General features: G+C 42.5%; 1 protein-coding gene across 6 annotated transcripts in view; it reads left to right on the top strand.

The window, feature by feature from the left end:
• Positions 1–16,905, top strand: part of NTRK3 (neurotrophic receptor tyrosine kinase 3) — a 467,456-nt gene that overhangs the window by 113,569 nt on the left and 336,982 nt on the right. For all 6 annotated transcript variants that reach the window (XM_087878354.1, XM_087878355.1, XM_087878353.1 and 3 more), the window contains exon 2: positions 13,970–14,044. In XM_087878354.1, the coding sequence (XP_087734480.1) occupies positions 13,970–14,044 (75 nt within the window). The remainder of the gene's footprint in view (positions 1–13,969; positions 14,045–16,905) is intronic.

Here is a 16,905-nt window from a genome sequence, read left to right as displayed (position 1 = left end):
CAGCAGCATGAATGGGGAGTTCAGATTATTTGTCCCAACATGGACTGCTCTTAATTTACTATTTGTTCCACATCGGCGTGCAAAAGGGCTCTCTTTGGCATTTCACACTGAGGCAATGTTTGCGAAGGGATTGCTGTTTTGGCGCATCGGATTGGAACAAATGGCCTGCAGCCATCTTGATCTGGCGGAATTTGCCAGGTGCTGCTCATTTATTCCTTGCAACAGCCTTTACTCTTGTTCCCTGGTCCCTAAGCTGCACAGACCTCTGGTTTTTTGACTTTCACCAAGGAAAATGGATCTGAAAAGAGGAAAAAAGGGAAGCCAGCTCAGCAGAAGCAGTAACATATGGGGCACATTAACCTGTGTAAAACAAGCATTTCAGCTGTCAGGTTTATAACACAAGGAGGAAACCCGGTATAAACAAGTTGTTATAAGGGTGGGTGGGGGGAGAGAGTGTCTGGCTTGGTGTCTTTTCTTTTGATCCTCTAATGCTGAAGTTGTTACAAAAAGGTAACAACTGCAGCAAGCTTGTTTTAGGCGAGGCATATCATTAAAACGACTTTTTAGCTACAATTTCAGCCAGCACAGATGTTACAAGTTTCGGTAAGGAAGAGCTTGGCGTTTATCCTTGTTGCGTTAATTAAAAATGTGTCTGAGCTCTGTAAATAGAGTTTACCGTATCTGTGGGGTTTAAATGGCGGTGGGGAGGGGATCGGTTGTGACTGATGGGTGCAGCGTTCTAACTCTGCACTGCAACCGTTTGACAATACAGTGGTTTTACAGGGGTACGAAACAGCTAGGCATGGTTCTATCCAGCATTGGGATTCCATCAATAATTGACTCCTTGGGTACTGGGGGTTGGGAAGGTTTAAAAAGGTAATCTTGATTAGTAGAAAAAAAAAATGGAGCTCAAAGTTGGACAACGAGGGGCTGGAAACTTTCTCTCTGGCTTTATAAAACACTATACATACATTCCCATGGATGTCATCAGCTATAGCAACATGTTTAGTTTATTGTGGTTTGAACAAAAAACTCACCTTAGTTTGGAATCCTGGTCTAGTCTAGTCTAGGCTAAATCTCTATCTTTCTCTCTCCCCCCCCCTCTCTCTTCTATCCCTCTCTCTTCTATCTCATCTGTCTATCCTGTCTGTCTGTCTGTCCGTCCATCCATCATCTATCTATCTATCTATCTATCTATCTATCTATCTATCTATCTATCTATCTATCTATCTATCTATCTATCATCTAATATTTATTTCTATAGCTGTCCATCTCAGTCCATGACTCTGGGAAGCTTACAATTTTGTGGTTTCTTTTCTTTTCCAAGACACCGTCCATACAGTTGCAACATGGCATATTACGCCTCTCTCTCTCTGCCTATCTCTGCCTATCTTCATATATGTATCTATCTCTATGTCTTCTATCTCAGCCTGTTTGTCGGTCTATCATCTATCAATCATCTATCATCATCTCAGTTCATATACATCCAAAAGAAAATCCCACAGGAGCTCAGCAACCACCCTATCTCAAGGCCTGAGAGAATCCCCACATACTCAGTAACTTACTACCTACAGCTTCATCCTAGATCCACTAATTTAGTGATAAGCTTAAGAAAGATTTTCTAATTCAGATAACTCAGCAGTAGAGTTGATCTCTTTTTGTTTCCTTTCTGCAAACTGGTAAAACAAAAACAAAAACAAAATCCATATTTCTTAACAGCGGGTGAATAATTTCTCATCCGTCAGGGTTAGACTTCAGCAAAATTATCCCTTTACTTGCAAGTAACATATTTTGCTTAACCGATCACCACAGCTGTCCTTGGCACCTTTGGGCAGTGGTGAAATCCAAATATTTTACTACTGGTTCTGTGGGCGTGGCTTGGTGGGTGTGGTGTGGCTTGATGGGCGTGGCTTGGTGGGCATCGCAGGGGAAGGATACTGCAAAATCTCCATTCCCACCCCACTCCAGGGGAAGGATACTGCAAAATCCCCACTCCCTCCCCACTCCTGGCGGAAGGATATTGCAAAATCTCCATTCCTACCCCACTCTGGGGCCAGCCAGAAGTGGTATTTGCCAGTTCTCTGAACTACTCAAAATTTCCACTACTGGTTCTCCAGAACCTGTCAGAACCTGCTGGATTTCACCCCTGCCTTTGGGGTCTGATTACAGGTGACCAACTGATCAAATAGAGCCTGTGTGATTCAGAGGATTGAGATTTAGATATTGTTCCCATGAGCTCTAATCTTATTATAACATATCGCTTTGTTTAAGGCACTTTGTTGGCTTCAGTTTTCAACTAAGATGGGAGAAAAACTTGCTCCCTTAGCTCAAGTATTTTTTTAAAAAAAATCTGATAATCCACAATGATCTCCAATCAAACATTCTTTTAAGTGAATATTTTGTTCCATATTGATACAAAATGTGTTGAATTACTAAGGTGTATCACAATGGGGGTGTCTTTTAATCATGGTCTGCTATGCTTACGTTGACTTCTATTTCTCTTAAGTACTCTAAATAAACAAATGCAGCACTGAAATAGCATCATGATTTAATGAATATTTAATCAGAAGCATTCCATGGAGGTGATTTCCTGTTAAGTGAGCATGAGATAATAGCTTTCAGAACCCTGCAAACTCAAGTTCAGAAGAATATTGATATTAATCTGTGGCACTCAGTACCTTTAACAAGTCTTGTTTCATTTTAGTGACTAATGTGTTTATTTAGTGACTAATGCATTGGAAGAAAAGGATTGCAGTCCATGAAACTTCACACCATAAGAAATAAGTTAAATCTCTAAGGAACAGGGATCACTTTGTACCATTTTAACTGTGGGTTAAACTGTGGGTATGCGCATAAATTAAAGATTTCTCAACAATAGTTTAATTGCAAAGGCGAGCTGTGTGGTGGCCCACTGGTAGATACAGATTAACAGAGTTGGAAGGGACCTTGTAGGTCATCTAGTCCGACCCCCCCCCCAAACAGACCCTACACCATTTTTGACAGATGGGCAGTCCAGTCTCTTCTTGAAAGCTTCCGGCGATTTGAAACTCCCACAACTTCTGAAGGCAACTTCTGTTCCATTGGTTGATTGCTTTCATTGTCAGAAAATTTCTCCTTTTTTCCAGGTTGAATCTCTCCTTGTTCAGTTTCCAACCAATATTCTTTTGTAGGAAGTTAGCACCCACTCCTTTCCTGGAAGAGTGAAATATTTTAGGAAATATGAAAAAGGCAGAATATTATATTTCCCTGGATGAGAAATGGAGAAGCATATTTTACAGACAAAGCAGCTCCCACCTTCCTGCCCCCCACCCTTTGTCAATGGGCCATTAAGGCCTGGGCCAGTCTAATCTACATAACAAAGATCTGCCTCCTTCAGGCAGAGCCATAGTAGGAATTGCCAAAGATCCAACAAAGATAGGATTAGCCCTCTACACAATAGCAGCAGAAACTCAGCACATGTGACCTGGGAAGCACATGTGACCATCAGCCAGCAAGGCCCCCACCCCCTGGGAGTCTGACAACCAATCAGGATACTCTTTCGGGGCCCCAAGAAATGCAGAGCCAGAGAGAGTATAAAAACCCGAGGATTTACTGTATCTGCCCCTTTTCTATTCAGGAACTCAAGCCATGTGATCCTGTCCACCATTAAACCATCTTTCCAAGCAGCCTCCATGTTTCCAGTGTCTATTTCCCCACTTGGAGCAGAACCTAGAAGGAGATTTCTGGCCTTCAGGTGCTTTGGAAAATAATGTGGCCCGCCGGCGACCAGTGAGCTGGCAGCAGAGTCGGACAGTGAGGAGGTTGGGGAGGAACTTTGGCCAGTCCTGAGGGCTGGGGAAAGCTCAGATGAGGGCTCTGTATCGGAGGCAGAGAGGGAGTTAGACAGCAGTGAGGCAGAGGAACAGCTGGAGCCCGTTCCCAGTGTGTGCATACACAGAGTTGCCAGAAGACAAGAACAATTAAGAAAGCAGGGTGGACTCGGGAGTAAGACCACACTTTGGAGATGATTGGTCCCTCCCATAGGACATGAAAGAGGAGTGAACGGGATGTGGGCTTTTGCAGGAAGCAATTAGTTCATCTTGTTTCAAGATTGGAATGTTCCGTCCGTGACTCTAATAGACTTGGTGCCAAGTTTGGCCTTGCTCTGCATTTGGAAATTGGTTCTCTGGCAGTATTCCAAGTGAGATAAGGTGGGGGTTGATCAACATTCCTCTGAAAGACTGTTTGCCAAAGCCTTGTTGACTGTGAATGAATGGAATTCACAGTCATGTTAATAAAAGAGGTTTTACTGGGATTAAGACTTTGCTTCATGTTTTCTAAGGAAGCCTAGGTTAGAAAAAATAGCTTGACCCCCTCCTCTCTGTGGTAGCTGCTCAGATATTGGAAGACTGCTATCATGTCTCCCCTGGTCCTTCTCTTCACTAGACTATCCGTGCCCAGTTCCTGCAATTGTTCATCAAATGTTTTAGCCTCCAGTCCCCTAATCATCTTGGTTGCTCTTCTCTACATTCTTTCTAGAGTCTCAACATCTTTTTTATAGCGTGGTGACCAAAACTGGTGAAGACGCTCCCTTCCCACTCGGAAGGTTGAGAGTTCAATCCTAAATAGCAGCAGATGTTTCTCTTTTCTAAGGCGCAAAGAAAAAATACCTGCTGTGAACTTCCCATAGGTGTCAGGAAGGGCATCCATCCAGTAAACGCTCAATTCCATCCATTTGCCCTGACTCTATTCTGAATTAAGACATTACAGGGTCATAAAAGGGGAGTTTTAGTTTAATTGCAAAGGCAGGAGTTAAATTAATACCTAGGAACCAATCAATCTTTTACTCTCTGGTGATGTTGTTTGTAAAAGGAATTGCTTGTGAACATTACATAAGGTGCATTATGAGTTATTAGCTCACCCGTAGAAAGCTTCACACTCCCCCATTATATCTTATGTGGGTGGCTTGCTTTGCCCTTTTAAATGCTGCCTGATGATTTGAGAGTTGCTCTGTTACTCTTGCATTTCTGTTGGCTGCAGTTTCTTAAAGCTGCGTGCTGGAGGGGCAACCTAGCTGAAATGGGCTTCAATGGAAAGCTATGGAGCCCATCAGCTTCCTAAGCACCAATCAGTCTCAGTTCCTCTAAGTTCCATTTGACTGACAATTGCTGGAAGCAGTGGGGAAAAACACAAGGGGGGTCCTTTGTGGCAGATATTTTGAGAAACCGGGTTCCTATTCTGCCTTCATTCTCTTGCTCTGAATTCATTTATTCGTCTTCTTTTTTTGTTAAATCAACATGCTAAACGTACTGAATCACTGAAGGCAAATGCTTTCGATTGGATCACTAGATGTAATATGCCTGGGTAACAAATCAATTTTCTTGTTACCCTGCAAGATAATAGCGCCTAGCACACCGCTCCTCTTTCAATTATGTTGCATTTGCATGCCTCTTAATAGTTGGAATTCAGCACGCCTGCAATGCAAATGCAGCAAGGATCCTTGAGTAAAAGGAGTGTATTCTCCTAGGCAGGATCCCTGGCCAAGAAAGATGGAAAAGGCAATCATTACAAAGGTCTGTACATTTTGTAGCCTCTTTTAATAGTCTGATCCCCCCAGACCTGAAGGCCTGATAGTGAAGCATCTGCAGGAAGTTCAGAGAAGATCAAGAATCCAATCAGGGATGGGATTCAAAAAAATTAGCAACCGGTTCTCTTCCTGGTTGCTGGGTGGGCGTGGCCATGGTGGGTGTGGCCTATTTGGCCTCCTGCACCATGGCGCGGGGGGGGGGTTCCCTCCCCTGGGCTCTAGAGGCCCTCTGGAGGCCAGAAACGGGCCCATTTCTGGACTTCCAGTACTTTCAGTAGGCCCATTTTTTGCCCTCCCCAGGCTCCGGAGACTTTCCTTGAGCCTCTGGGAGGGCGAAAATGACCTCCCCCGGGCTCCAGAGGCCCTCCGGAGGGCAGAAACGGGCCAGTTTCCAGACTTCTGGAACTTCCGGGAGGCCTGTTTTTCACCCTCCCAGAGCCTCCGCGCGGGCCCTGCACTTACCTGGCATCCAAAAAAGGCCACTTGGAGACTCCTGGGAGGGCCGAGGTGAGGTGGGAGGGGCCAGCCAGTCCTTGCAACTACCGGTTTGGCGAACTAGATGTAAAATTAGCATCCGGTTTTCCCAAACCGGCTGAATCCCACCCCTGAACCCAATACTATGTACTATCTAAGTTGATATTGCAACTCCGTCTCATTTTTTCCTAAGTTTCAGAATAGAACTCCAGTGGTAAGATCACCTTTGGAATATTGCATCCAATTTTGGTCATCCCAATATAAAAAAAAATCATGTTGAGACTCTAGAAAGAGTGCAGAGAAGAGCAACAAAGATGGTTAGGGGACTAAAGGTTAAAACATATGAAGAACGGTTGCAGGAATTGGGTATGCCTAGTCTAATGAATAGAAGGACTAGGGGTGACATGATAGCAAGGTTCCAAAATTTAAGGAGTTTCCACAAAGAAGAGGGAGTCAAGCTATTCTCCAAAGCCCCTAAGGCAGGACAAGAAACAATGGATGGGAACTAATCAAGGAGAGAACAGTGTTGTGACAATACATCTTGGACAGCCACAAATGATAAGGACTGTTTTATCCATTACTACATGTACTGTCTGTGTTTCATAGATTTAGCTTAGGACAATATTATACAGTCTCATTTATGATATTTATACCCATTTCCTTGATATTAAAAGCTGAATGAAATGAAATAGGGGGACGCGGTGGCTCAGTGGCTAAGACGCTGAGCTTGTCGATCGAAAGGTCGGCAGTTCAGCGGTTCGAATCCCTAGTGCCACGTAACGCAGTGAGCTCCCGTTACTTGTCCCAGCTTCTGCCAACCTAGTAGTTGGAAAGCACTTAAAAATGTAAGTAGAAAAATAGGGACCACATTTGGTTGGAAGGTAACTGTGTTCCATGCGCCTTTGGCATTTAGTCATGCTGGCCACATGACCAAGGAGACATCTTCGGACAGCGCTTGCTCTTTGGCTTTGAAACGGAGATGAGTACCGCCCCCTAGAGTTGGGAACGACTAGCACATATGTGCGAGGGGAACCTTTACCTTACATGTACTGCCTGTGTTTAATATATTCAGCTTAGGACTTTACACAGACTTATTTATAGTATTTATACCCATTTCCTTGATATTAAAAACTGAATGAAATGTTGAAAGCATGACAATCTTTGGGTAATGTTTGCCATTTTGATTTTTTTAAAAAAAAGAAAAGAAAGAAAGAAAATCTGTATGTTTTTGGGTAGTCCTGAGTGTGTGAAAATGAAATTACGCCGAGATGGAGACAGCTGTTTGTAGCAATTTTGCTTGCATTGTTTTTCCTCATTGCATTGTTAAACCTAATACTGCAGTTTCTCTGCAGATGTTAGCCTAGCTTTATTATCTACTAATAGATTGCATTGAAATGTGTCAGATATGACAGATGTGTTTCAGTTGTCCTTCTTTTATGACATGTCTGTCAGAATACCCTGGGCTCATAGAGACTGATATAATAAAGACACATTTAAAATAATTGTTGCCATTACATTGATGCTTGAAGAATACATCTATGCTCTAGCATAATTGGACTTAGAAAATGGATGCTTACATATGTTACGGCTGCAGATCTCCTGTGAAAACACTTCTCCACTTTGTGAAAAGAGGGTGAGGAATTGGAGCTGCAAAAAAATGAACTATCAGTGATGTGGTCTTGCGCCTAGGGATTGTGCACAATACATCTGTAATATTTTTAATCGTTTTCAATTCCAGTTGGGAATCCTTATATGAAATCGACGCACAGGTAGAAATCTTGCATACAAAATGTACATGCAACCATATACCTTTGGGAGAGTTGTATAAAGAAATTAAAATACTAGGGCTAATTAAGTTTCATTAATCACAAAGACATTGTGAAATGGTATGTACAGCATCTTGATTTTTTTTTTTTCAAAATTCTTTTTGTTAAAAAAAATAATCATTAAGAAATGGAGAACAGAGCACAGCAATTAGTGAGTACATAGCAATGACATGGATTTGGGAAATGATTGTTTAAAATGTCTTGACCTAGAACATGAACATTTCACTTAATGCAAATGAGGCTTCAATTGGAACGCTAATCAGTCGCACAATTATTCAAACTCACAAAGCCATCATTAAAAAAAACCCAACTATATAGTGAAGTGAGACAGTGGGAGAGGTGATCGCGACTTATAAAACTGTTAGGATGGTGAGCTTAGATCAGAAAACGAATGTAATCTTTCTTTCTCATGGCACAACATTTGCACATGGACATTGAACTTGACTGATGCAACCAATGCAGTCCTAGGCTGTATCAACAGAGCGATGGTATCAAGGTCACATGAAGTGTTAGTTCTTTATACTGCACTGGTAAGACCACACTTGGAATACTGCACCCAGTTTTGGTCACCATGATACAAAAAAAAGATATTGAGACTAGCACAGGGGTGTCAAACTCGATTTCATTGAGGGCCGCATCAGGGTTGAGGTTACCTATTTGGGTAATGAAACGTCTACAAGAAAACTACCAAGCTCAGAGAGCACCCAGGACTCCCACAGTTCAACCCTGAGCTATAAACTTCCTCTTCCATCAATCGGCAGGAGGTGTGCAATTTGTGTGTGCAGTTCCTGCTTCTCTCACTCACTCTGTAGGGGAAACACCTTGTGTTTTTGGACCTGCCCTTCCCTCTCTCCCTCTCTCCTTCTCCAAAAAGCTTCAAAACTGGAGAAGCTGGCTTCTCTTGGCCGCCTTCCCAACCCGTGCTTCCTTCAACTTTCTCTTACTTGCAGTCTGACAGCTTGTTTATCGTTTGACCCCCAACCTAGGGGGCGGGGGGGCGGGTTGGACATGACCAGGGTGGGCATGGCCAGCTCGAGGTCACTAATGTCAGGGGCTCCTGTGGAGGCCCGAGGGTCCTGCCAGCAAAAATGGGCTCCCGAGCTCCGTTTTCGGCTGCGATGGCCTCCTGCAACCCTCTGCCATCGAAAATGGGCCCTCCTGAGCTCCATTTTCACTGGCAGAGGCACTGTGGGCCGGTCCTTCGCTGTTTCCAGGGCTGCCCTGTGGGCCAGGTCTAAGCACCCCGAGGGTCAGATCTGGCCCACGGGCCTTGAGTTTAACACTCCTGCTCTAGAAAGAGTGCAGAGAAAAGCAACAAAGATGATGAGGGGATTGTATGATGACCTGGCTATGTCTAGTCTAATGAAGAGAAGGTCTAGGAGTTACATGATAGCAGTCTTACAATATTTGAGGTGGCTTTCAGAGAGAACAGGAGGTTGACAGACTCCAAAGCACCTGAGGGCAGGACAAGAAGTAACGGGTGGAAAGCTTATCAAGGAGCGATTCAAATTCGAATTAAGGAGAAATTTCCTGACAGTGAGAACAATTAATCAGTGGAATGGCTTCCCTCCAGAAGTTGTGAGGGCTCCATCCCTGGAGGTTTTGAAGAAGTGATTGGAAAGTCATTTGTCTGGAATGGTATAGGACCGTGATGGCAAACCTGTGGCATGCGTGCCACAGCGCCCTCGCTCTGGGCATGCGAGCCGTCGCCCCAGTTCAGCTCTGCCGTGCATGCGCGCGTACCTCTACATGCACCTCCTGCCAGCCAGCTGATCATTGGGTCTCTGCTGTGCATGCGTGGGGGGCAGGGCATGTGGGGGGCACTCATGCATGCATGCACACATTCATGGGGGAGGGTTCACGTGTGGGGGGGCCGCACACATGCAATGAGGGAGCACACATGTTGGGGGGGCAGGGTGTGTGCAGGGGGCACCTACGCATGCGGGGCACACGCGCATTGCATTTTGGGGGTTGCTGCTCACGCGTGTGGGGGGGCCGCACACATGCAATGAGGGAGCACACATGCGGGGGAGCAGGGTGTGTGCAGGGGCACCTACGCATGCGGGGCACACACGCATTGCATTTTGGGGGTTTGGTCACGCATGCATGCATGCTTTGGGCACTCAGTCCGGAAAAGGTTAGCCATCACTGGTATAGCAAGGGGTTGGACTAGAAGACCTCCAAGGTCCCTTCCAACAGTTATTCTGTTACTCTATTATTCCGATGTGTGATTTAAAAAAAGACAAAACAACAAAGTAATGGGGATTGCAAATTGGAATTTGGTTACCTTCCAAATGGAGTTGGCAGATCCTTGGAGGATGAAGCCATCAAAAACTTACTATCCGTAATATTTTGGTGAATAGTATCATGTCCTGAAACCCATCTGAGTAAGGAGTCTAGAAATGGATACTAAGGCTTACCTATACTTTTAGAATGACACATATTTCTTCTGGCTGTCATACTGTAACCAAACTGCGAATCTCAAATCACTGTCTTCAACTTAATGTCCTGTACTTTCAATTTCCCAAATTCTTAGGTTTAGGAAGAAATTCTCTGGTTGAGAGAATATTGCTACAGGTTAGGCTGCAATAGAAAAATGGGGCTTTCCTGGGTCTCGGTGGCAACCACTTCCCTGAGACTTAATATGTTTCCTGATCATGAACACTACATTTTATACTAAAGATTCTATCCCTGTGCTGAAATTGTATGTCTAAATTAGTTCAATTATTAGTTCGATTTATATGCCGCCCTTTCTCCGGAGACTCAGGGCGGCTTACAATGCGTTAAGCAATAGCCTTCATACTTTTGTATATACCTGCTTAGTAGGGCTTTCGCCCACCCCCCAGCAGTGTTCTTTTTTATACAAAGTCAGCTTATTGCCCCCACAAACCGGGTCCTCATTTTACCTACCTCGAAAGGATGGTATTTACTGTTTTCAATGTCAGGGTTTGTTTGTTTTTTTAATTAGTTTCTCCTCCAGTTAATATAGCTTGTTGTGATTTTGCTGTACGTTTTGCTGTGGCATGTCTATATTTTGTATTGTGTGCCTTTAATTGGAAACTGTCTCGGGCAACCATTTTGAAAAAAGCAGGGTGCAAATATTTTAAACGTGTCCAATAAAAAGAATAGCCACAGTTTTAAGTACCTCAGAAACAGGGATGAAATCCAACAGGTTCTGACAGGTTCTGGAGAACCGGTAGCGGAAATTTTGAGTAGTTTGGAGAACCGGCAAATACCACCTCTGGCTGGCCCCAGAGTTGGGTGGGAATGGAGATTTTGCAATATCCTTTTTTTTTTTTTAATGATTTATATGCCGCCCTTCTCCGAAGACTCAGGGCGGCTTACAATGCGTTAAGCAATAGCCTTCATACTTTTGTATATTTATACAAAGTCAGCTTATTGCCCCCACAATCTGGGTCCTCATTTTACCTACCTTTGAAAGGATGGAAGGCTGAGTCAACCTTGAGCCTGGAGAGATTTGAACTTGCAGTAATTGCAGGCAGCTGATGTTAATAACAGTGCTTTAGTCTGCTGCGCTACCAGGGCTCCTTCCCCCAGGAGTGGGGAGGGAATGGGGATTTTGCAGTATCCTTCCCCTGCCATGCCCACCAAGCCACGCCCACAGAACCAGTAGTAAAAAAAATTGAATTTCACCACTGCTCAGAAAGCTGATGCCACTTCAGTAGTGCGCTCACTGAAGTGTACAGTTCACCCCCCCAAATACAGTTACACGTTCAAACAGGCCCCAAGCTATTGTACAACAGTCCTGATTGGTTGGTTTAGCTTTTTGAAGCGTCCAGTGCTGATCTGAGTAGAATTTGCCACCATTTTTCCTCTGGGCAGGTTCTTTTTTGTAAATTATTATTATTAAAAGAAGATTTTATGAAGATTTAAACACTGCAGAAACTTAGAGGACACGTTTTTTAATCTTTTTTCCTCTCTTAGTTTGAGCAACAGGAGCTCTTGATTAATTAATAAGGACAAAATTGATTTATTAGCTAGGTTTTCTTTAGTGAATTGGTTAAATAAGGGGGGGTAAGGGTCTTTGGTGTTTTTTTTTTAAAAAAATGACTATGCCTAGGCAAGGAAATGGTACTTTTGAAGAAAATATATATATATTCTTGCGTTTAGGGAATTATTTACTTCATACTGGGCGCTTTTCTGTGGAAGAGGTTTTTTATTTATCTGCCTCTTGAAGATATTGTAGTACAGTGGTGCTCAACCTGTAGTTCATGATATCATCACAGGGTATCGATGTTATTATTTAAACCTTGAATTAGATATTGGGGGTCCGTGGCCACAAAAGGAATTTAAAGGGGGTCCATGGTGAAGAAAAGATTGAGACCCACAACTGTGAAAATATTTACAGACCCTTCGCATCCTGGACATAAATTGTTTCAACTCCTACCCTCAAAACAACGCTATAGAGCACTGCACACCAGAACAACTAGACACAAGAACAGTTATTTCCCAAACGCCATCACTCTGCTAAACAAATAATTCCCTCAACACTGTCAAACTATTCACTAAATCTGCATTACTATTACTATTAATCTTCTCATTGTTCCTATCACTCATCTCCTCCCACTTATGACTGCATGACTGTAACTTTGTTGCTTGTATCCTTACGATTTATAGATATTGTTTCCTGATTGCTTATTTGTACCCTATGACTATCATTAAGTGTTGTATCTTATGATTCTTGATGAATGTATTTTATTCTCCTTATGTACACTGAGACCATATGCACCAAAGACAAATTCCTTGTGTGTCCAATCACACTTGGTCAATAAAGAATTCTATTCTATTCTATTCTATTCTATTCTATTCTATTCTATTCTATTCTATTCTATTCTATTCTATTCTATTCTATTCTTTATTCTATTCTATTCTATTCTATTCTATTCTATTCTATTCTATTCTGTTCTATTCTATTCTATAGGACGTAATTGAAGGAAATACATCTGCTGAATGTATCAATTAATCGGAAGCACTCTTTTCACTAAATGTTTTGCTCTGTTTACTCCCAACAATTAATAGACTAAATACTGGAATCCTATCTGTACTTAGTTTACGTGCAAAGCAATGTTGAATGGTTTAAAATTGTATCCATTTAATATGATCAGTAAAAATAATAATTTGGGTAATTCTTTTTACTTAGGAAGTCTCCTATCGTTATTTTATGTCATATCAAGGTTTGCTTACTGTCTTGCCAAAGTCGTCTCACCTATACCAGATCCAAGTATCATAAAGTTATATGGTGCATGGATTTGGCATCGTAAAGAGCCTGTTGAAATCCTGATGAAAGCCACCAACTTCAGAGATTGTCAGTGTTTTTTCCATCACTGGTTCTACTCAGGGGTGGGCTTCAAAAATTTTAGCAAGGGGTTCTCTGCCCGGTTGCTGGGTGGGCATGGCCATGGTGGGCGTGGCCTAGTTGGCCTCCTGCACATGGGGGGGGCATTTTTGCTTTCCCCAGGCTCCAGAGGCTTTCCTTGAGCCTCTGGGAGGGCGAAAATGGCCTCCCCAGACTCCGGAGGCCCTCTGGAGGCTGGGAACGGGCCCATTTCCAGCTTTCCCAAACTTCTGGTAGGCCTGTTTTTCACCCTACCAGAACCTCCGTGTGCGCCCTGCACTTACTGCATCCAAAATGGGCCACGTGGGGACTCCTGGGAGGGGCGGGATGGGGTGGGCGGGGCCAGCCAGGAGTGGGATTTGGGGGTTCTCTGAACTGCACAGAATCTTAGCCAGAGGTTCTCCCGAACCCCTACAAAGCCCCAGCAACCCAGCCCTGGTTCTACTGCATGGTCAATGGTACCTCTGAAATTTTTTTCAAGAGACAATTGGGCTTTCTTGGGTTTTTTGGAAGGCATTTAGCTTCTCATCCAAGAAGCTTTTTCAGCTCAAGAAGCTTCTTGAATGAGAAGTGAAACATCTTCAGAGAAAAACAAGAAAGCCCAGTTGCCTCTTGAAAAAGCATCTTTGGGACAACCATGACCTGTGTTGTTGAGAATCTCCATAGATGGTTCCTCTGAAAGTTAATACACTGTATTTCTGTATTAAAGTCACCTCCTTTCCTCCCCACCCCATTATCTCCCTCTAGATACATAGAGTATTGGAAGAATTTGCAGACTTTGCATGCCGTAGACATGGAGCTGTACACAGGACTCCAGAGATTGTGAGTATTGTGTATTGTTTAATGAGTATCTTTGCCTCAGTTTGAGAGAACAAGCAAAGCTTGACCAGGTCTGTTCTTCTACACTACCATCAGAAATCATAGGTAAAGTATGTTTCTGGTATGAATATTTTACATACCCATTGGGCTTAAGACCAAATATTCTTGTCGTTCAATATGCACGGTTAAACTTGGATTTAGAAGTGTTCACTGAATTGCAAAACATTCACCCACCTTTTGGCCTCCTTCTGCCATTTTCTGAAATAAAGTGGCATCATGGGTTTCACAAAGAGAATTGAGCTTTTGCTGAGGTGGCATCTTCTCACACCAAATAAGCCAACCTGAATAGGTGAGCAATTAAATTTGGTTCTGGAACTGCAGATCCATGACAAATCTCTGAAGGTGGAGCCTACAGATTAGCGAACCTAACTGCAGCTGGGATTAGATGACCAAAGAAATTAGAATCTCAGTTCATTTCATGTAGCCGGTAATTCTGATAATTCGTTCTGTGGAGAATTTGTAATTTTGGTTTAGACTTGGCTGCTTGGACAGAACTGTTTGCTTCTTGCAGACCAGCTTGTTTCATTGGTTTTTGGTGGACCGTTGACTAGCTAACCTACCTTCAAATCACCTGCCCTGAAATGCATATGGAACTTTATAAATCACTCTAAAACAGGGGTCTCCAAACTTGGCAACTTTAAGACATGTGGACTTCAACCCCCTGAATTCCTCAGCCAGCTTCTGGGAGTTGAAATTCCACATGTCTTCAAATTGCCAAGGATGGAGACCCCTTCTATAAAACATAGCTGGGAATCCATGTCCATATTGTGCATGATGATGTGACTCAACCTGTTATCAATTTCAGGTTTATCAATTTCAAGTTCCTACTCTGAGAAATTCTAAATGTTTCTCAGGGATTTAAATTTGTTGAAACGCCTTCCATCAAGAAAGCAAATCCTACGGTAGCTGCATCTCCCCACAAGTCAACAACAACAACAAAAAAAAGCAATTTTGCTACGTTATTCTGAAACTTACCCCCGAGAAGCAAATGTCCTCTGTGGAATTTATCCATGTGTGTGCATGGAAAGTGCCTTGCTCAAAATGTCTCTAAATTTAGTACTGGAATGGTGACTGTGTCTCTTGTGTTTCTGCTAGTGAAGGATTTTTTAAAACAAAAATCAAAGGAATAGATATAGAAATCTTCCCTTACAGGAAGAGAAGATAAAACGTAGTAACTGAGACTCTTACAAAGCATATTCATTGTGTTAGAACAATCAGAAATACATTTATGTCTTACGAGACGTTCTGTCAGAAAAGTTCCCTTTGAAAATGGCAGCCTAAGAGAATGAATTTGTTTGGTAGAGCATGAGACCTTTAAGAAGGTGAGAGATCTCCTGCGTGAGCAGGGGGTTGGACTAGATGACCTCCAAAGTCCCTTCCAACTCTGTTACTGTTACTTTGAGTGTGCAAGCCACAATTTAGACTTTTAGCTGGATGTTGTTGTTGTTTTACTCACTGATAACAGTGTTAATTTTATCATATTTGGGACTCTTATTGGATTGTTGTTGCTGTGATTACTTTTCCATATTTTTAATGGCCTAGTTAATGAATTATAAAGAGGTAGGCCATATGGAGTTCCCTGTTCGTTGCAAGTATTTTATTATATATTAGTATTATTAATTGGAAGTAGAAATCCAGTGGATAAATGAAGCAGCAACATTTAAATAAACATGTACTTTTTAAAAAAGGAGGGGGGGCATATTTTATTTTTTTATTTTATTTGCTGAAATCAGTTCACGAGGATTTTAGACTTTCGGAATATATAGGTATATGTACAGTATATATACAATGTTTGTGTGTGTATCTCTAAAGAGATAATGTATGCATTTTCAATGATAAGTTGTAAGTTGCTATAAACCATAAGAAAATGATGGAGATGGAAAGTAGTACTTGGATGCTGGGCACGGATTAATATTCATTTTCCATCAAGATGTTCGGTCACTGCTTGCAATTTTTGGTTGCTTGGGAACCAGCTGTCGCTCAATGACAGAATGCTCCTTTGGCCTTACAGTAGTCCTGCTAGAGACATGGAAGTCAGGCAAAAAAACAAACAAACCCCAGTCTGAAACATGGATTTGATTTAGATCTATAATCCGATTCAGACCTCCACATTGATTCAGAAAATTGATTGGCTTTGGACTCCAATTTGACTCATCCCTTTGAATCAATCTAATTCAGACTTCCAAACGGATTAAAGGAGGAGATTTTAAATCATTTAAACGTAAATGTAGAGGTCTTCAGTTTGATTTGACAGTTCACCTCAAGTTGTTGAATGTAGCTTAGAAATGTGATTTAATTTAGAGAATCGACATGGTTTCCATTTTCCCACTCATCCATTCTCTGGTTTAATTCTTAGTAGCAGCTCCAGTTAAGGCAGATATGGTTAGTTTGCTATCTAGTGCAGACTAGAGATAGTCAGTTTATGAAATGGCAGATATCACTGTTCTAGAAACTTCCAGGATCCATACAAAGAAGGACAAATGGCAAGGGATGCTGGGAGTTGTAACTGAGCAACATCTGGTTGGTATCCCATCTTACCAACTTAAGTTGTAGAGCATTCTGAGAGTTAATGAGCTGATGATCTGACTTTGATATATGCTTCATTTGTTTGAGACTAAAGCTGTCAAAAAGCATTGAACTAATGCCGTAGGCAGACTAAATGCTACATTTTGCCTTGGAAATCCTTAAAATAGCTATGCAAAATTGGCTGGTATTCTCCCCACATTTGGAATTGTGGAAATGACACACATTGAGGCTAAATTAATCATGGGACAGCCTCCTGCTGCATCTTATCCTCTGAGGGG

This window comes from Pantherophis guttatus, chromosome 13 (assembly GCF_059756535.1).
Source record: "Pantherophis guttatus breed Tessera chromosome 13, ASM5975653v1, whole genome shotgun sequence".
Classification (NCBI taxonomy): domain Eukaryota; kingdom Metazoa; phylum Chordata; class Lepidosauria; order Squamata; family Colubridae; genus Pantherophis; species Pantherophis guttatus.
Note: the sequence above shows the minus strand (reverse complement) of the source record. Positions and strands in the feature narration are given on the sequence as shown.